The sequence below is a fragment of the Scylla paramamosain genome, chromosome 32, assembly GCF_035594125.1.
Source record: "Scylla paramamosain isolate STU-SP2022 chromosome 32, ASM3559412v1, whole genome shotgun sequence".
In the NCBI taxonomy this organism is placed as follows: Eukaryota; Metazoa; Arthropoda; class Malacostraca; order Decapoda; family Portunidae; genus Scylla; species Scylla paramamosain.
In genome coordinates, this window is record NC_087182.1 from 13,420,737 (window position 1) to 13,441,624 (window position 20,888).

Sequence of the window (20,888 nt, forward strand, 5' to 3'; positions counted from 1 at the left end):
CTTTACTTTTTTTTTTTTTAAGAACTAAGATCAGTTTCACAGATTTTTTTTAATAATATTCTTCGAATTCACAGCTTTCTGGAGGCTTTTGTGAATAAAAGAATATTACACTGAAATGTAAAGAAATATGTGAAACCGATCTATAAGAAATGTTTTATTACAGTTACGCCTTCAAATAATAAAAATCGGTAACATCTGACTGCTGGCAAGATCCTTTGAGTATAATCAAAGGATCTTATTGCCAGCAATCAGATGTTCCCGATTTTTTTTTTTTTTTTTTTTTTTTGCGCGTAATTATGCGTAAATATTTCGTCATTATCAAAAGGAGTTCATTATTTCCCTCAGGAAGTACATAAATGACTTTGTTACGAAAGAATTGGCTTATAAGTTAATCAAAACAATGAAGCCAATTTTTATGTTACCAACAGAAGTAAACTTACCGACGACTTCTTAATGATGAACTGAAAAATAATGTTAATAATCGATCAAAATCACGATTATCTTATTTCTTGACTATGATTTCCTCCTCGTCTATGTAGAATATTCAAAGAACTTAGGCCAAAGATGTAACAGTCTTGAGTGACGGGTAAGGTACAGTGAACCAGCTGGTCCTCGCAAACTGCAATGTAGTGCCTCCAACACCTGCGTTGCTGACGTACCTATCGGTCTGACAATTGACCAACTTTGATAAGCTTAGATGTTAATCTAGTTCATCATTATCATGAAGATGCTCACTTTCTATTGTATGTGTGTGTGTGTGTGTGTGTGTGTGTGTGTGTGTGTGTGTGTTTCAAATGTGTAAAGAATGATGTATGGAATTTCCATTAGGTAACAGATAGCCCATGTATAATCAAAGTTGAGGAGCTCAGATAAGCGTCACTGAAGAGAAGATAGTTGTCTAAAAGATTATGTCGAATAAAGAGTGAAAAAATTAAACTTCTTTTAGACAATGAACAATATTGCCCCACTCAGGAAAGTGAAAACTGCAGCACAGAAAGTTTGGCGTTCTGTAACGTCTTCCGTGAAGTGTTTAATTCCTGCTGAATTGTTCTTCCACAGGACAGTCATGACAACAGGTTCCAGGTCGATTCCAGCAAGTAGTGTTATGCTGTAATTGTATCTAAAAATTACACATAATATCGTTTAAGTTTTATTTTTTTCTAGCCCGCCTCAAATATGTATTGCAAGCAAGCTGAAGTCATTACCCTAAATAAATCATTGGCAGTGTGGGAGACACTCAGTTCAAGCAGGGCACTCAGAATTACAAGGTCCCCTCCTGTCACCTCACTGATGAACCGATTTTCCTACACGTGTCAGTCAAACTGTGTGTGTGTGTGTGTGTGTGTGTGTGTGTGTGTGTGTGTGTGTGTGTGTGTGTCAGTTTGCGGGCCATATTATGAACACTTATGGCCGCATCCTGATTACTTTCAGAAAGCTTTAGTAAGTCTAGTTGAAGTGACGGATTTTAAGGACGTTTTATTATTTTTCTAATAACAGACTGAAAAAGATTTCTACATTACTTGAGAACCCGGCGGCCTTTGACAACAATGGTAGTGAGAGCATAACATTTTTGAATACGGGCCTGTGTAGAGGGGAGGGAATAACACTGGGATAACTTCTCATTGTACTACATCTAGACTGCAGTGATTCACAAACTGTCTGCCGCGGGTATTACCAAAGTGCGCCGCCTAACTTCAAGATACGTAGGTGTGTCTTCTTTTAGTCGGCCTGCACTACATTGACTAATTTTTTTTTTTTTTTTCTTTTTAGATACATGCTCGGTCCGCCGTCGAAGTCCAAGATGCAGTACGCCACTAAGTAACAAAGTTAGAGAAACACTTTACTTTAGCTTTCATTTATATCTAGAAAAAATACAACAGAATTTTTTATATTATTATTATTACACTCATGTGCACTATGTATTGTTCATAGTCTCACAGGAAAGTTAGCTGTGATATCTGAAAATATATAAATTTTAGGAAGGCAAATGTTGTCTATCAACCCTTTCCTTCTGGAGATACAGCTTTCAAGGGAGCGATGTCCCATTTCTTCATTATTACCATGCTGTATATTGCAATGCACATTTGCAGAAATAAAAAATAAATCTTATTCAGAAATGTAACTCTTGATAATTTTGTTATTCAATGATCTACAATAGTGAAGAAATTTTCAACTATGCCCCAGTGAACATCTAGTGATTGACCATCTAAATATTCTATGAAAGTCATTCCTCTTTAATCGTTGGATTTTTATTTAAAAACATAATTTGTGATTATTTATCCATAATCTTAAAAAAGTTGGATTATCAATATAACGAAGTTTTATTTATTTATTTTTTTTTTCTAGTGATTTTATTTTATCAAAATTTATAAGAAGTTAAGTTATGAAAGAAAAATACGACAAACAGTTTTGATATTTAAAGGTCTAGTTTTGAGGGGAGTGGTTGCCTGTTTGTTTTCTCTTGAAGCCACGCTCTCTGCCTACCTTGAAGTGTTAATGACATTCACATGGCATCCTAGAATACAGCCGATAACTGGTCCTTTCTTATTGTAAGGAATTATGGCCAAAGGCGAGGGTTTCTGAAGGCATTGTCTCCCTCATCATAGCCAGCTGGCTTCACTTTGTGCCTTCACAATTTCATCACAGTGGTGTTTTTACACAGCATGCGATAGTAGCCATGTTTAGTAGTAATGCTTGAAGAGAACAGGAATGATGGAAGGATGAGTGACAAGTAGTATTTTTTATTAGATGACTTTAAATAATTCAGTGTGATAGAAATATTTGGAGTGGGAGAGTTAGGGACAGAGAAAGTATTGAAATATTAAGAGTGCTAATGGGAAGTAAGGAGGAAGTCCGCCCAGGGGTGATTATAAGGATCATAAACATATACCCAGCAAGGATTTTTTTTTTTTTTCTGTAGGGGGTGGTCGGGTTAAAATCTAAGTAGTTTTTGTGATTTATCTGCGAAAATTATGCGATTGTCATTCAGTGTATTTGCCACATTATGAATCTTATATTTTAAAGCTTCAGAACAATATTAAAATTAATTGATTAAGCATGGCAGAGCTACTTCCCTTAACTGGCGGAGCTGCCTCCCTCACCCTCCACCTCCCGTCTTATACCCTTCGAACAATTTCTGACCGTTACTGTGGGTGCACGCTGCACATAGGACACTTTTTTTTGAGTGGTTTAACCATGGACAGTTCTTTCATGGATGTCAAGAAACATGTCATTGCTGTGCTAAAATTATATATATATATATATATATATATATATATATATATATATATATATATATATATATATATATATATATATATATATATATATATATATATATATATATATATATATATATATAGTTGGTTCCAACTGAGGTAAATATTATAGTTACTATTCATCAAACTTAAAGCAGTTAAACTATGTATCTCAAAATGATACCTAATATGTACACATACCTATAAAAGTATGTGTCTCAGGAGGTATAAAGTACACAAGTGTAGCTGCCCGGAAGCAGCTGAAAGATTTTAGACCCACACGGTGACGTGAATCATTTATTGCATTCGGTTAAACCTGAAGACATACATAATAAACATAAGACGTTTGTAGCACTACTAACTATTACATACTGTATCAACATAACATATCACTAATTATGAATTATGCTAATTAGGGCAATCAACCCCTCGTAATACAGATGTGGAACTCACGTGTTTGTGGTCTTAAGGAGGCCTGTCACCAAGCAATACCTGTGTCTGTATTGTAGTGGTCCTGGAGTAGTCACACCCTAACTCAGTGGCAGTACAAAGGAATCTGTCTCTCCGGGCTTCATACATGCTGGACCTCAGCACCTCATGCCTGCCTGTCTTACCCTTGGATCAGCAGTAGTTCCTGGGCGACTCATTTATCTACAAAGATCCCTCTGTGTCTTATCTACCCTTTGCGCCATGTCATCAATTTTACCATGTAAACAACTCTCACTATTTCTCTGCAGATAAGCTCTCCATAGCTAGTTCCTCTCACACATCTTCACTACTGTCATTAACTACTATAATGAATTCAGTTTCCATAATCTCTACTCTAATAACTTAGTTTCCTTAGTGTTACCCATGCTTCATATACTAGTTCACTTCAACTCTCATAACACAAATCATATTATTTAGCATACACATGCTCAACAACAACAACTTTCACCCTCTCGGCGGTCTTTCACCCACTTGGCAGTAACACAAGCATGGAAGGGGAAGTGGTGCATATATGTTTCAAATTATAAACTACTTGCTTACAGGTTTTCTGCAGTAACTGATGTATTGGTGGGTAAAAATGGAATGAGAAGCATTATTGGCAAGAAATGTGAGTGGTCAGCAAGTGGAATCCAGTCACTGGTAAATGGCTGTAAGAAAGGAAGCTAAAAATTCTGGTAGCTTCCTTGGTTGCAAAGTGTGGCAAGCTTGGAGTGCTTTGTGTAGGCTTGCAGGATATGTTCTGTTAGATAGGAGTCATATAAATAGTTTCTCAGATCTAAGTTTTCAGTGATGGTTTTCTCCTTCATTTGGCAGCACTGAAAACTTATTCATCCTTGTCAGTTGTGAGAGGTGGAATCTGCATATATGCATACTGATCAGGAGTGAGACTGCTTGGTCACAGCCTTGAAAACTGCCAAACAGATCTCTCCTTGTTACATTTATTTGTTTACCTATTATTTTTATTTATTTATCTTTTTTTTCATGATGGAGTGGAATACCCTATCATACCACTATTATCATTGAACACATTTTGCCTGAAATGCATAATGATCTCAGCTGTCTAATGCCACACTCATTAAAATCTCTCTCTCTCTCTCTCTCTCTCTCTCTCTCTCTCTCTCTCTCTCTCTCTCTCTCTCTCTCTCTCTCTCTCTCTCTCTCTCTCTCTCTCCTATTAAAATGCAGTGAAAATTAATAGAAAAGATTATAGAATTAAGGAGAAAAAGGAAAATGGCAAATTTAAGTGTTGCAAAACCTGGAGTTATAAAGGTTTGTCCAAAGAATGGTAAATTCAGTCTCATAAGAGATGTGTAGGTAACAAAAGATAGACCTGCATGTATATAGGCAAGAGATCTATCATATTTAGTTTCAGTATCAATATCAATTCATAAATGCATTACAAGAATCACAACCTTACCTTCAGTCTTGCTACACAAATACTGCTGACCCTTGTAGTTTATGCTCTCTGATTCCTTGTACTTAAGACAATATGTAATAAGCATTTTCAAAGTTAACTAAAAAGCTAAAGTAGTACATAATAGCTTTTATTTTAAAGTTAACATATACTCTATTCTAGGAGGGACAAATAATATGTAATGTATTGTGAATCCAGTATTCATAAAACTAATTACACAAGAATTTACATTCAAACATTAATTTGAAGGAAATGGAGATATCATAAACATTAATGGTCTTGGAGCCACTGTGACTCATAATAATTGGAATCCACAGTTGATCTTGATGTGATCATGAAGTACTGTAATTTACATGTCTTTGTACACAACAGTTACAATTAACAGCATTATGTACTATGAAATATATCTTCTATAAGAGCATCAAAGGTCAATAGAAAAAGATAAATAAAGTTTTGGCAATAACACTACACATGCTGGTGTGTAAATATACCACAAAAGCAGCAGTAACACTGGCCAAAGGAAGACACAAAAGTTTCAGTGGACATTCCTGCGGTACCAAAATCTTGCACGGTAGTCATCAGAGCAGGTGATGAAGGCTGGTGAGCAAGGCGAGTGGACCATATGTCTAACAGGACCATTGTGACCTGCAGAGGTAAAATGAGCAACAGTAGTATGAGACAACATTCCAAATCTTATATCAATCTACTAACTCCAAGAGATCCTCCCATATATATATATATATATATATATATATATATATATATATATATATATATATATATATATATATATATATATATATATATATATATATATATATATATATATATATGCATTCCTAAGGTAAAGTTTATGACAGAAAAGTCTCATTTATTTCTGTTCTCACATTCCCTCCTCATAGGCTCTGAAAATGAGAAGCAATGATATGAACTTACCAAAGCAATGCTACCAAGTATGGATTTGGGAAAAAGGGTAAAAACTAGTGGATGGAAATGTTTTGTGTCCATCTTCATATGGTTCAAGTTGATGGCACTCCTACTGCTAATGTCAACAAGATGCAGCACAAACCATCAGTTAATTTTTAGCTTTTGATCCTTTTCCTAGGCCAATGCAACACTGATCTAGTTATATATCCATCAGTGGCCTAATACTGGTTGGACATAAGTGACTGATGCGATAACCTCTTACACAATCCAACATTAAACTCAACTTTGTGACTCTTGTGTGAGCCTGATTTAACTACTTTTTGCAACACTCCTAAGAGAAGTACATTCTGACCTTGCAAAACACAGCCAATATTTTATTTGTTTTTTGCTTCTACTTGTTTATTTTGAATTTTGTGAAATAATTCCTTGAAAATTTTACTTAAAATTCTAATATCATTAGGGAATTCTTGGTTAAAACTATTTAGTGGTAAAATAGTTCTTCTTCTTCGGGATGTAAGATCAATAAGATAAAATGAAAAGGGAAAATCTACCACATTTACCACACTGTGCACTTTCAGCACATTCTGGTCTCTGGAAATCATATTCAACATAACAAGTAGCACCACCATAAAGCATGACACTTCCTTGCATTGCACTTGTCTGTCCATAAAGAAAGATATGATAAAAATTACTAGGTTAAGCATGTAAATTATTTAACAATGAAGTTATGAGACCAACAAAGACCAAATGTGTCCTGCAAGGGATTTACAAATAATAAGATCTGATGGACAAGCAGTATGCATACCTAGTTTGGTGAGCTGCTACTCAATGACAAAACTTACCAAGGGAAAGCAAGTTTTTCCTCTGGGCATTGCGAGCATCCCAAGCACAAAGGGAAGTGGTGGCTTCATCTGGGAACATGACAAAGTCCTCTGTGTGGTTGAACATGGCATGAGCACTGTGTTCTTGGCGGCCTGAGGGATAGCAGATGGAAATAGGTAGGTGTGTTTCATACAGGGACTGCCACGTGTAAGCCTGGTCGCTTCTTACAGCTTCCCTTATTTCTTATGTTCTTATGTACACAGAATAATTTTAGCCAAGTAAAAATTAAAGATGACATGAAACAACCATCTGTGGAGAAAAAATTATATGTGCAGATATTGGCCTTAAGACTAATAAGTTCTCTCTTCATTCAGACTTTATGAGTCCTATGTGATACATAATGTAGAACCTTTATTTTTTTCTATAACTATGGTTCTATCTCATTTTCAGCATTTTTCCTTTTCATGAGGGGACTCTTAAAAACTCAAAATATAGGCCTGTACATCATTTTTTGCCAATGATATAAAAATAAAATATCAGTAACTGAGTGGACATTAAATGAAACTGACTGTAAACTTTAATTTTTTATAATAGGTATATATTGCTGCTATATTCTGCAAATTACTTACATACCTACTGAGACAATATACAAAGAGCTTTATAAAGTAAAGCACAGAAGACTTCTGCTACTCACCTACTGATCCAGCCCCAGTGTATGCAATGAGGCACCGACCCGTAGACAATTCCCACAGTTTGACTATGCTGTCCAGTCCCGAGGACAGGATGTACTGCAAGATTATGGCAATGCCCAATGTAAAGGGTAAAGGGGGCAAAAAATTAACACTATAATACTAAAAACCCAAGAATTAAATCAATATATTAGTCAACAGGACAAATATGACTCATGAGAAACAAGATGAGAAAAAGCACTTTTGTCACATTACTCACCTTCCCATTTCGAGAGAAGAGCACTGAGCAGACTTCAGCTCCATCATGGCATTTTGTAAAAGTCTGAACACATCGTCCAGAGACCCCATCCCACACCTTGATATCCCCATCCTTAGAGGCACTTGCACAAACACGAGCATCAGCAGAATAGCGCACGCTGGTTAATGGTCCAGTGTGGTGTTCCCTTGGGTAGGGGCAGACATAGCACTGACCACTGTTGATATCATAGAATCTAACCACTGGACCCTCAGTAGTGACAGCCAAAAAGTCTCCACTGGGATGAATAGACATGCTGGTTACCTGCTCAGCATCCTGTAGGGTGAAAAGTTGTGGTACTACCACTGTACAAACTGAATCTGCCCATATGATTATTTTTTCATCATCAGTTCATCACACTAATAATCAGTGTTAAAATTCTGAATATATTAAAAGTTTAAACACAAAAACATAAGAAAAACAAAACCCAGTATTACAGTTAATGTTTTGAAGGCTTTTTTGGCAGAAGTTTTACTGAAGTCAAACATCTTGATATTAGTGTCTCGGCTTCCAGATATCAGAATCTGCTCCCTTGGATGGAATTCTAGGCATGTGATTTCATCCAGGTGGTCATAGAGTGTGCGGATGACAGGATGTCCAACAACAGCATCTGGATGGAGCTCCACAGCATCTGGGTCACTCTTGGCCAGCATCCTGTCCACATCTAGGATCTTTCAAATGAATTATAAGAGAAAATAATTTTTCTTGGTCTAATAAAGTTTATGGGGGAATATTAAGCCAGCTATTTACAATATGAATTACTGTACCAATATCATATCTAAGGGAGGTGAAATAATTAGTAATTAATGTCATGTTTGCATCAAGAATCTACAAGTATGGATGTTTATCTTATTTGTGAACCTTGGAGAGGATAAGCAGGTTTGTTTCCACACAAAAAGATAAGATACAAAAATTATCAAAATATGAAGAAGAGAAAAAACAAGAAGAAAGAAAGACAAAAAAACAATAATCAAAAATTAATAAAAATAAGTAAATATGCAAACAGAACACAAAATAAATAAAATAAAAAAAACAATCATAACTTTTGAGACAAATACCATAAAGCAGTACAGTCAGACTTCTCTCACTCAGTATTCTGTAGGATGTAATTTCCTGTAAGTTTGCATGGCTTCAAAACATTGAAAAAAAGATATATATATATATATATATATATATATATATATATATATATATATATATATATATATATATATATATATATATATATATATATATATATATATATATATATATATATATATATATATATATATATATATATATATATATATATATATTTATGCCAGTTGAAAAAAATCAGAAACTCTGAACCCAAGTTGACACTATATTGTATAAATGGTTGCTTATACAAACTGTTGCCACATTGTCTGCTGTTTCTTTCAGGATCCTACATTATGGCAACCATTTCACCATGACTTCTCATTACAATGAAGCTATTACTATGGCTGGCATTAACTGGAAACTTTTTATTTATTGTAAGCCAAATTTATTACTTGTGCAAAAAAAGGATATATTTTGAAGGTTCTCTTGAAACTTCTTGACACATAATTCATCCTTTCATTCAGCTTTGGTCAAGAACAATGCTAAGTTGTTCTCCACACTATTAAATAGTAACAAACATATCATGGTCATTCCACAAAAGTTCAAAGTAGGGTGACTGAAAGCAAATAATACAGAAACCTTTTGTTTATATGAAAATTGGAAACAAAATATACACTGGCTCATGCCACCAAAAGAAAAGTTCAACTGTTAAGGCAAGTTATAGTGTGCTATATCATATTGCATATCATAATAAAGTAGTACAAAGAATACACAATGAAATACATCACTACATGCACCAGTGAATGTCTCCATAGCATATAGTTATCAGAAGTCACCACCAGGTTGTAGCTTCTGGCAACTGTGACAACACAACATGAACTGTACCTGAGCTGCAGGTGGTAAACTCTGATTAATAACACTGTAACATACAATATATGTTACAGTAGACTGAGTGTGAGTCAATGTGTTCAGTGTCATTTGAGTCTCCCCAAACATATCTATTATGCTGATTTGGCAGATTTCCTGTATAAAAAAATGGAACAAAATGATCTTGACCCAACCCTGTAAAAATACAATTAGGTAAGAACCTATGTGCATGTATACACACACACACACACACACATCACACAATGTAGTGATAATCATGCTCTGCTCACAACCAAAAAAGTCCAGGTTTGAGTACCAGATGCAGCAAGGCAAATGGGTGAGATTCTTGATGTGTAGCCCCTGTTCATCTAACAGCAAGTAGGTACGGGATACAAGCCAAGGGGTTGTGACTTTGTCATCCCATTGTGTGATGTGTGAATGGTCTTAATCCTACCCAAAGATCAGTCACTAAGAGTTTCTCTTGGGAACGTCTAGCTGGGTGACCAGCAGATGCTTGTAGGTGAATAGATGAATGACACGGCAATACAGTAGTACCTTAATGGAAGCATCCACACTCCCTGTTGCCACCAAGCTCCCATCCATGGAAAAGGCTGCAGCACGACATTTGTCCTTATGGGAAGTAACATAGGCTGTCTCATACATGGCAGGCTCTGGGGCACTGGTCTGGGGCTCAGTCTCATACTCAAGATCTAGTCCAGGCCCCAGTGTGTACTCCAGACGGTTTAGGGGTCGATCCACCTCTGGAAAATTGAGTTTGTCAAGATCTAACACTGATCCTTCACTGACCATCCTGCTGAACTAGCCTTTAACTTTGCTATCCTCAATGACCTAGAGCAACTGGTGCAACACCCTACTCATATTCCTGTCTTGGAGATATGCCCAACATTCTTGACCTTTTCCTCAGCTCTAATCCTTCTGCTGATGCTGTTACCCTCTCCTCTCCATTGAGCTCCTCTGATCACAACCTCATATCTGTATCTTGTCCTATCACTCCAATCCCTTCTCAGGATCCCCCAAAGCAGATGTGCCTCTGGCATTTTGTCTCTGCTCATTGGGGCACCTGAGGAGGTATTATGCTGATTTTCCATGGAATGACTACTGCTTCCATGTTAGAAACCCATCTCTGTGTGCTGAGTATATAACAGAGGTGAGAGTGTCTGGCATGGAGGAGTACATATTCCTCACTCTTTTTCTCAACTTAAACCTTCCAATCCTTACTTTAACACAGCCTGTTCTCATGCTATATATGATAGAGAGGTGGCCCAAAATAGGTACTTGAGCCTTCCATCACCTGAATCTCATACACTTCATATTTCTGCCCAGAATCATGCCATGTCTATTCTCCAACTAACCAAAAGAAAGTGTCAGAATCTTTCAAGATCTAACTCTCCTTGTGACTTATGGCACCTAGCCAAAATCATCTCCAATAACTTTACTTCTTCATCTCTCCCTCCTTTATTTCAACCTGATGGCACCACTGCCATGTCATCTAAAGCTGAGCTCTTCACTCAGTTGCTAAAAACTCTACCTTGGATGAGTCAGGGTTTGTTCTTCCCTCTTCTCGACTCTCCAACTACTTCATGCTACCCATTAAGATCCTTCACAGTGATGTTTTCCATGTCCTCATTGGCCTTAACCCTAAACAGGATTATGGACCTGATGGGTTACCTCCTATTGTTCTCCAAAACTGTGCCTCTGTGCTTGCACCTTTCCTAGTCAAACTCTTCCAACTGTCAACATCTACCTTTCCTTCCCACTGGAAGTTTTGCCTAAATTCAACCTGTTCCTAAAAAGGGTGACAGCTCTAATCCCTCAAACTACTGTCCTATTGCTTTAATTTCCTTCCTCTCTAAAGTTTTTTAATCTATCCTCAACAGGAAAATTCTTAAGCATCTATCACTTCACAGCCTTCTATCTGATCGCCGGTATAGGTTCCATCAAGGCTGCTCTACTGGTGATCTTCTGGCTTTCCTTACTGAATCTTGGTCATTCTCTTTTAGGAATTTTGGTGAAACTTTCATTATTGCCTTAGACATATCAAAAGTTTTTGATAGAGTCTGGCACAAAGCTTTGATTTCCAAACTATCCTCCTACAGCCTCTGTCCTTCTCTCTGTAACTTCATCTCAAGTTTCCTCTCAGAACGTTCTATTGTTGCTGTGGTAGAGTGTCATTGTTCTTTTCCTAACTCTATTAACAGTGGTGTTCCTCAGGGTTCTGTCCTGTCACTCTTTCTCTCCTTATTATTCATCAATGATCTTCTAAATCAAACTTCTTGTCCTATCCACTCTTAGGCTGATGATACCACCCTGCACTTTCCACATCTTTTTATAGATGTCCAACCCTTCAGAAATTTAACGGCTCACACAGGGAAGCCACAGAATCCCTGACTTCTGATCTTTCTAAAATTTCTGATTGGGGCAGAGCAAACTTAATATTGTTCAATGCTTCAAAACTCAATTCTTAAATCTATCAACTCAATGCAACCTTCCAAATAACTATCCCCTCTTTCTTCAATGGCACTCAAGTGTCTTCTATACTGAACATCCTTGGTCCATCCCTTACTTATAATCTAAACTGGAAACTTCACACTTCATCTCTAGCTAAAACAGCTTCTATGAAGGTAGGCGTCTTGGGTCGTCTCCACCAATTTTTCTCATCCCCCATCCCCCAGCTGCTAACTCTGCACAGGGGCCTTATCCAGCTATGTATGGAGTATGCTTCACATGTGTGGGGAGTTCCACTCATACTGCTATTTTAGACAGGGTGGAATCAAAAGCATCTCTTGCTGTCTTCTACTGCTATTTTCATGCTAACTGCTCTTCTGATTTTGCGAACTGCATATCTCCCCTTCTCCCATGGCCTCATTGCATAAGACCTTCTCCTTTCTCTCATCCCTATTACACCTCTCTATTGCAAGCGTTAACCAGTATTCTCAATCATTCATCCCTTTCTCTGATAAACTCTGGAACTCCTTGCCTGCTTCTATATTCCCTCCTTCCTATGACTTGAACTTTTTGAAGAGGAAGGTTTCAAGGCACTTATCCTCTGTTTTTTTTTTTACCATTCTGACATCCTATGGGAACTAGCAATAAGTAGGCTTTTTTTTTTTTCTTCTTTTTTTTTTTTTTTTGCCCTTGACCAGAGGCTCTTACATAAAAAAAAATCTGATATTCCTCAAGACAGTGCACAAGACATATTTCCACATCACTGAAAAGTATTAATATTGACAATTCATATCTTATTTAGGCCTCTCAAAAGAATTTCTGGAAAAAGCAATTTTCAATAGACTTCGACATGCTTTAAATTAATCAGCTTATTGTTTTAAATTGCAGTAAAAGCTATGACTGTTAACTCTCATAATAACTTAAGCCATTCAAGCTCTTACCATGCTCATGTTGTAGTCCAATGGCGATGATGTTCATGAGTCGGTCTGAAGGGGATATAGCAGTGGCTTCCTGATCCACTATGGCAGCCAGCTCTTGTGCAAAGTTCTGATGGCCATCGTAGAACAGCTGGCTAAATAAAATTACAGATATCTTTAAGGAAATGTGAGCTCTCCTGAAGTTAGGTTAGAGTAGGTAAGGTCAAATGCATGGTAATATTGGTAAAGTTGGGTAAGGCAGCAAAAAAAAACATGAAAAAAAAAGACTACTGAAGATGCTAGCTCCTGAAGAGAATAGTAAAAAGAATAGGTTAGATCAGAGAGTTTTGGTTATTGAGAGTTCACCAGCTTCAAAAACAACTTTTTTTTCTGATTTCTATGTATCTGAAACTAATTTACTATTCATTTTCAGTTTGGAATATTTGCTTTCATTTTTAGTACTCACTATTGTCTGTGTGTGAGGTGCATGAGTCTTTTACTTTATGGTAACCCTGAAAGGTTATCTGTGTGGTTTTGTGAGACTCAACTGATTGGCTACCCTTTCATGACATATATGTATAGGCAGGTAGAGGTTATTTCTATGAATATAAGGGCAGCACAGATCTGCAGGTATACTAATCATTAAGATTATAACAAGCTGTTCTAATAGTAGTGACTACCTTATGCAAAATACTGAGATAGGTAAAATGTGTATTAATGGTTATGAGATCAGGGAATAATACCATATAAAGAGGTAGTACAGGTTAGTATAATACTTTATTTGTAGTGGAATGAGGGTGAGGGACTAGTCTACAAACTGGTAAAGGAGAGGACCAAGAAAGGAGCACAAGGTTTTCTTGAATAAGGAAACTGGTTCTAGAGCAACTACTTCATCAGATAAGGAATTCCAGTCTCACACATCTTAATGAGAAGAATCTTCTCTGGGCCTCGAGAGAGCTGTGGATATGTAAAATCTTAAATCTATGACCCCTTGTGCCCACTGAGGGAGACAGGGAGAATATTTCATTTGGAGAGATACTACACTACTGATGGAAGATTTTCCAGTACTTGTGGATATCAGCACACATCACACATCCTTGGACAGAGTTCAAGTTCAGAATCCAGAGACACTCACAATAAGGTGAGTTAGACAGACCTTCAATAACCCCAGAATTACAAAGTCATAGGTCAGTAACAGTTGATCATTAGCTGTCCTGTCACATCAAAAACCATATTGGTCAGCAATGAGTATAGAATTTTGCTCAAGGTAGTAGTAAATAAGGTCAGCTACAATTTTTTTTCATGGAATTACAGCATACAGAAGTACCATAAGACTTGTTGATCTGTAATTTAGTAGGTCAGAGCAGAAACTTTTCTTGAATATGGGATTTTTGAGGCCTTCCACAATGCAAGGAGAGTGCCTTTCCTCATGCTGGTGGGAAAGATTTTGAATATGGGATAGGCTTGGGATGGGCATGATCTTAACAGTCTTGGGTGCAGGCCATCCAGTCCCATATTTGTGCAGAGATCAATTGATACAAGCCTTTTTTCACATCAGAGTAAAATTAACAAAATCACAAATTCCTTATAGTCTGATGGGGGAAAGGGCTATGGCAACTGCTTTTGAATACAGAAGCAAAATTGTTAACAAAAATTTCAGCCATAGCACTAGACTTGACAACAAGCAGCTCCAACTTTTTTACTCCAAACATACTGATGAAAAGCTTTAGGGTTATCTTTAAGTTTGTCAATTAGAGACCTTTCAAAGGCTATCTGGGAATGGGCACAGTAGTGTCTATAACTTTAGTTAATGTTATCATAGTTAGCCAAATCCTGGTAACATTCTTGAAACTTCTGACATAAGAATCTTCTAGTGATCTTAAAGAGTTGCCATGCTCTCATTCTCTCTATTTTTAGAGCAGCAGGAGGATGTGAAAAAGAACCAAGGTTAAGCTTTGTACAGAGAGAGATGAACTGCTCTGGATACCTGATCATGAATTAAAATTTGGTACACTTTTATGCTCGATTAGTACCCACATTTTCATAATAACCACTGATAATATGGAAATAAAGTCAGATTTTTGCCTGGAAATAAAGTGTCTCAAAATTAGTAGGTTAATGGAAATAACCTTGGTCTGTTAATTTCTAAACACTAACTGGAATATTATTACACATATTCACCTGTCTCATGGCAAAAAAATAAATAAATAAATTCTCAATGAAGTACTTGGGTCACATATAACACAGTAGTGTGTATCTTTACCATCACAAATTGTTTGTTCCTGAGGTATTAATTTTCATCAAATTTACTGTTAAGGTAGATTAGGTTAGGTTTAGTTAGGTTACGTTTAATTAGATTTGGTTTAGTTTAGGTTTAATTAATGTTTTTTTTTTTTTTTTATGAATTTGATTGTTTACATTTGTGTGGGGGAGGTATATAAGTAAAAAAAAAATGAATAAATAAAAATATTTGTGACAAATGGTTACTAGATTCATTCAAAACACATCAAAATCTACCAGAAAAATGTAGTCTCATCCAAAATTGTTAGATGGGTGAAAAATGTAAATTTACCCTGACTGACTGGTTATTTCTCAGCAAAGGCACTTGTTCAAGTCATGATCTACACAATGGGGTGATCAGCAATGAAATTAATGAGATGAAGGTATCTAAACCTTATATAACATAGACCTAGGATGGAAACGCAAAGTTATTTCAATAACATGTAATGTTACTTCCATTTTGTGGCAAATTTTTAGTTTCACGCCAAATTTCACTTGGCTGATGAAACTATTTTTTTCTGATGAGTTTTGATGCGGTTCATATTAATCTGCCACTAGTGTCTGTTGCAATTCCCTGCTTTTAATTTATTGCCCCCCACCACCACAAGAAACAGTAATTTATAGCAAAATTAGTCAAAACCTATCAAAACTCACCAAAAAAATAGTTTTGCCCTTGCAAATACCAATTATTCACTGTTTCAACCACACAATAGCACTCCCAATAAAAGGCAATAAATCTTTCAAAAGTCACTGGCAACGTTTTTATTAATCCTAACCAAATGTAGCTTCACCTAACCTAACTAAACCTAACCTACGCTAACCTACCCAACTAACCTTACCTTAAATCTTACCTTATTTCTGCTCTCTTGCTTCCTCATCTGATTCCTCGGTGACAGAAATAAGAAATAGAAGAAGGAACAAGACTCTGATGTCCCTGGGGAGGGCACAGCAGTGCAGCCTAAAGAAAGAATTCATGGAGGAGGGTGGTGTGGTCTTTGTGGGCTGTGACGAAGAGGTATCTGGCCAAGTACTGGTATGGAAAACTACTATTTATACCTTGCTATTTCACCCACTCTTTTAATGTCACGCCACAGCCTCTCACTGCTCTGAATGTGTATCTCACTGTCTGCTGGATCCACAAAGTTTTCTGAGTGACTTATCATACAGTGAGGTAGCCGTGGTCTTTAAGATAATGGTAGGCACTCCACTGATCACTCACAATCATGAACACAGGCCAAACAAGAGCATGCCTTGGTCTCTTTTTCTCCCACTGGTCCAGTGAAAGGCACAATGAACTTATTCTTAGGTATCCAATGCCCCAAAAAAACTATACAGTGGAACCTCAGTTACTGAACACCTCCCTTTTTGAGCAAATTGGTTTTCGAACAAAATTTTTAACTCATTATTGCATCAACTGTGGTATTATAATTCAGTTCTACAATAAAGTTACTTGATTTGAAATATTAAAAGACAGCAACAGCTGCTGTTTATTACTAGTTAATAGTTTCTATAAATATTTACTTTGTTTTTATATATTTGGAGGAGAGACACATAGTGTAAGACAGTAATTCAATCTTTGAAATAAGGTAAATGTGATCCCCTTGAAAAGCCTCTATGTAAACAAACAGTTTTCAGCACTCAGAAGCCCCAAGCCACCTGTGGCTCTCTTGATAACCCCCAACACCATCACTACTGCACAATTGCATTTTTTCGGTAGCTTTTCCCACAAGCAAGATGTCTAGGCATTATGATCACATTCATTTTGGTGGTAAGTGGGTTGCTCCTCTTTGTGTCCCTCTGTAAGGGTTCCCTCACTAGATCAGTGACAAAGAGAATACCTGCACAGTTTAGACAGTATCTTATGATGAGTTCTGTGTCACTAAGTTAATTCAACACATCCTTTCTGGGTAAATAATTTGTGAGCTGGAGATCTTGTGAAGTGGCCATCTTGGCTGTGGAAGTGCCTCTCATAAGCCACTGAGACAGATTAGACTGGTGTCTGGGAACAGATTAATCCATTTTGCATTGATTCCTATGGGGAAAACAGTTTCAATTTTGTAACATTTCGGACTTCGAACAGCATTCAGGAATTAATTAAGTTCTAGAACAAAGGTTCCACTGTAACAGACAAAAGTACGGCCCCTTTCATATTTTCTGTGCATTATTAGTGTCTCATCAATCTCCACCATCAACACTATCTTGATTTTCAAACCAGTTACCTGTTACCTCACAACAAAATGACCACTCAGGAAATGGCAAGGCACTCTATAACAGTTTTATGGTCCCAGTGCTAGCTGAGCCAGTGAGTGACAAAAACTATCACTTTTCAAGGCAGCAAGTGTGTATTTTGTAAGAACAATCACTCACACTAAATCTACAGAGATGCTTTTTCATATTCTTCTTAAAAACATAACTGCCATTACATCTCCAAATATGTCTATCTTCCCTAAAATGGCAGTCTCTTTCATACCTCAGACACTTCAGTGAGGTCAGAAGGACACTGTGCCCCCATTAAAAATGTTAATGATTCCTATGCAATGGCCTGGAAATAATTGATGGAGCAGATATCATACTGAGGCATCTTTTCCTGAAGTGATTCAAATCTGCCATCCTTCCTATCTCCTATTAAATACAGCACTGTGATTGGCTTAATTGATCTTTTTTTTTTTCATTGGCCTTGACATTGCTTTCAAACAAATCAACAAATCATAGCGACATATTTGGCACAGATGCAGAAGTACTTACCAAACACACGTATGAACAAACATGCATCCCCCTCGTCCCTTGGGAGAACGAGTGAGTTGTGACTGAACCTCAGAGGAAGGGGTGTGTTGTTGCGTACGAAAGAAAGCTAATCAATTTTCCAAAATAGCTAACATTATCATTTTATGTTATTATTGTGTGGGGCTTAAAAAACTCACCATGAGGAGTTCTAACCAATGAGACAAATCACGGAAGTAAAAGTGAGTTTGGTGTCAAAATAGAATAATACTTATTTTATCCCCTAACATATCCACAATGGCAGTTAAAGGGAGCGCTGCCTTGTAAGTACTGAACTCACCTGGTAGGGCCTTACCACCCCGAGTCCGGCCAAAACTGGCCGAGGGAGAGACAGGCCCGGAAGCTCCAGACACTCTAGTCAGCCTAACGGGCAGCACCACTATACAGGATAATGATTGACTGCTTACCTACTGTTGGGTTAAGAGGCAGGGGAGCAAATACTCATAAGGGAGTGCCTCTTCTCAGTTGATGCTGAACAAGGTGCCGGTTATACCTATTTTTAAATATGTTTACGTTGTCACTTTTTACTACATTTTCCGGCAAGTTGTCCCACTTGTCTATCATTCTTGTCGTGGTTGAGTAAAGCAGCCAATAGTATTAGAAAGCCAGTCCCGCCACAAGATTGATGCATCTATTACACTTGCCTGATCATGAGTTTGTAAAGCAGCTCCCTCTGCTTTACTTTATTTCTTTCCTCTTTCTTTTCTTCTTCTTTCATGGTGAGTTAGTCTGTTGACAAGCACGCCGACACTGCTTGTTTGTATCTTAATCTTGATCTTGATGATCTTGATGGTACAAGTGGCACAGGATAGCTCCTGAGCCAGGCCTTTGGATCGGCAACTCCTGTAGAAGGGAAAAAAAAAAAAGAGAAACGAACAGCATCCTCTATCCTAATTGTTCATATATCTGGCACGCCACATTCTCTCCAGAAACTCTTTCACCGCCTCAATCATCCTTTCATTCGCCTCTCTACACAGTCCCAGCAACAACACCATCCATTCCTTTCCTGTCTTCTCCACTCTTTCATTCCTATCATGCCCTAACTCAGTCAGTATCACTTGCATCATCTCATTCCTGTCTCTGGCATACTTCACACACTCCAGCACCACATGTTCCAACGTCTCATCCTCTCCCATGTCACACATCTGGCACACTTTGCTGCCGGACTCAGACCACCCGTAACTCCTTGCATTCACATCCATACACTGTGCCCTCGCTCGGAAGAGAAGATCACCGCCCAGGCTTCCATCATACCACCTTTCATACCTCGGGGCCTCTTTCTCCTTGTACCACTCCAGGGTCTTCTTTCTTTCCATTTCATTCTTCCATTCATTCAGTCCCACACATTTCACTTCTTTCTCTATCTCATTCTTCCATTTTCTCACATCCCATTCGGCTCCCACTCTGCCCCCTCTTGTTACCACCCATTCACGCTCATTTTGATTCCTCCCTGCCATTCTTATCGCCCACACAACTTGCAATCCATTCCTGTCTGTCATTCTCATGTATCTCTTCCTCCATTTGCTTCCACTTTCATTCCACAGGTACACCTTCCTTGCTATTCTTGCATCATCCATTCTCTCAAGCCTAATCTTGTACCTAAGTGTGGCTTTTGTGAATCTTTCTCTAAAGGTGCTCCATCCCATATCACCTCTCAAGGCTTCAACTGCTGTGCACCTCGGTGCACTCAGTGCCATCCTTGCTACTCTATTCTGGCCCACTTCTAACTTATCAATTTCACTTTCATTCCATGCAATCACATCCATACCATACATTATACATGGCACAGCCACACTCTTCCACACTTCTCTCAACACATCATACTTGCTATCCTTGCCGCGCTTCCCAATCGACCTACCCACGGGTTTACCATATTTATCTTTTCATTCTTTGCCTTTGCACACCCACTAGGAGTCATCCACATCCCTAAGTACTTGTATTCTTGCACCTGTCTCAACTCATTCTCTCCAAGTCTCCATACTACATTACTTTCATCCTCTGACCTATTCACAATCATTACTTTGCTTTTCTCACTGCTAAACCTTACTCCAAAGTCTTTACTATAGCCATCCACCACATCCAACAAACTTTGAAGCTCATCTGCCGAGTCATTCATAACAACTACGTCATCTGCATAAAGGACCACACATACTTTATCATTCCCCACACCTACCCCTACATTCATTCTTCTCATCCTGGCTGCTAGCTCCTCTGTATACAGGCTAAAAAGGGTTGGTGACAATATACAGCCCTGCCTAATTCCTCTCTCACTTTTCACCCAGTCTGTTTCTGTCTCCTAGTCTCCGATGAGAGATGGGCTGAAGCTTGATCTTGGTAGTAGTATCACTTAACCCAGATTGGTCTCAAATAAAACAATTATATATTATTATTGTTTGTTGACTTTATAATTATGAAATTTTATTCTCTCTCTCTCTCTCTCTCTCTCTCTCTCTCTCTCTCTCTCTCTCTCTCTCTCTCTCTCTCTCTCTCTCTCTCTCTCTCTCTCTCTCTCTCTCTCTCTCTCTCTCTCTCTCTATGTGATATTAGATTGAAGAGCATTTATTTAGAATTGTGTGTGATATCAGTCACTGTACACTTAAAAGGCATCTATTGATTGTATTT

General features: G+C 37.6%; 2 protein-coding genes across 11 annotated transcripts in view; both read right to left on the minus strand.

Annotated features, from left to right (window-relative positions):
- Positions 1 to 3,908, minus strand: part of LOC135089222 (1-aminocyclopropane-1-carboxylate synthase-like protein 1) — a 36,030-nt gene extending 32,122 nt beyond the window's left edge. Inside the window, exons 1-2 of one of the 8 annotated variants that reach the window (XM_063984600.1) lie at positions 3,711 to 3,859; positions 3,459 to 3,573 (exon numbers count right to left, since the gene is read on the minus strand). Coding sequence is in view for 1 of the 8 variants with exons in the window: in XM_063984604.1 (XP_063840674.1) it covers positions 3,750 to 3,836 (87 nt within the window). In the remaining 7 variants the exon portion in view is untranslated. Of the gene's footprint in view, positions 1 to 440; positions 731 to 3,458; positions 3,574 to 3,710 lie in introns of those variants that run through there. The other 7 variants (XM_063984596.1, XM_063984601.1, XM_063984604.1 and 4 more) reach the window with 7 other exon arrangements.
- Positions 3,909 to 5,274: 1,366 nt separating this feature from the next.
- On the minus strand, positions 5,275 to 19,051 carry LOC135089223 (cleavage stimulation factor subunit 1-like). 3 transcript variants are annotated; one of them, XM_063984606.1, is made up of 8 exons: positions 18,911 to 19,051; positions 13,230 to 13,360; positions 10,378 to 10,583; positions 8,331 to 8,564; positions 7,858 to 8,169; positions 7,604 to 7,697; positions 6,930 to 7,061; positions 5,275 to 5,805 (listed from the first exon to the last, which is right to left on the minus strand). In XM_063984606.1, exons 1-8 carry the CDS (start codon positions 18,982 to 18,984, stop codon positions 5,696 to 5,698), a joined length of 1,293 nt encoding a protein of 430 aa, XP_063840676.1. In that variant the 5' UTR covers positions 18,985 to 19,051; the 3' UTR covers positions 5,275 to 5,695. The 3 variants fall into 3 exon arrangements, with proteins under 3 accessions (XP_063840676.1, XP_063840677.1, XP_063840678.1); XM_063984607.1 differs by having other exon boundaries at positions 13,230 to 13,356; positions 18,907 to 19,034; XM_063984608.1 differs by having other exon boundaries at positions 13,230 to 13,356; positions 18,911 to 19,025.
- Positions 19,052 to 20,888: the final 1,837 nt, after the last annotated feature.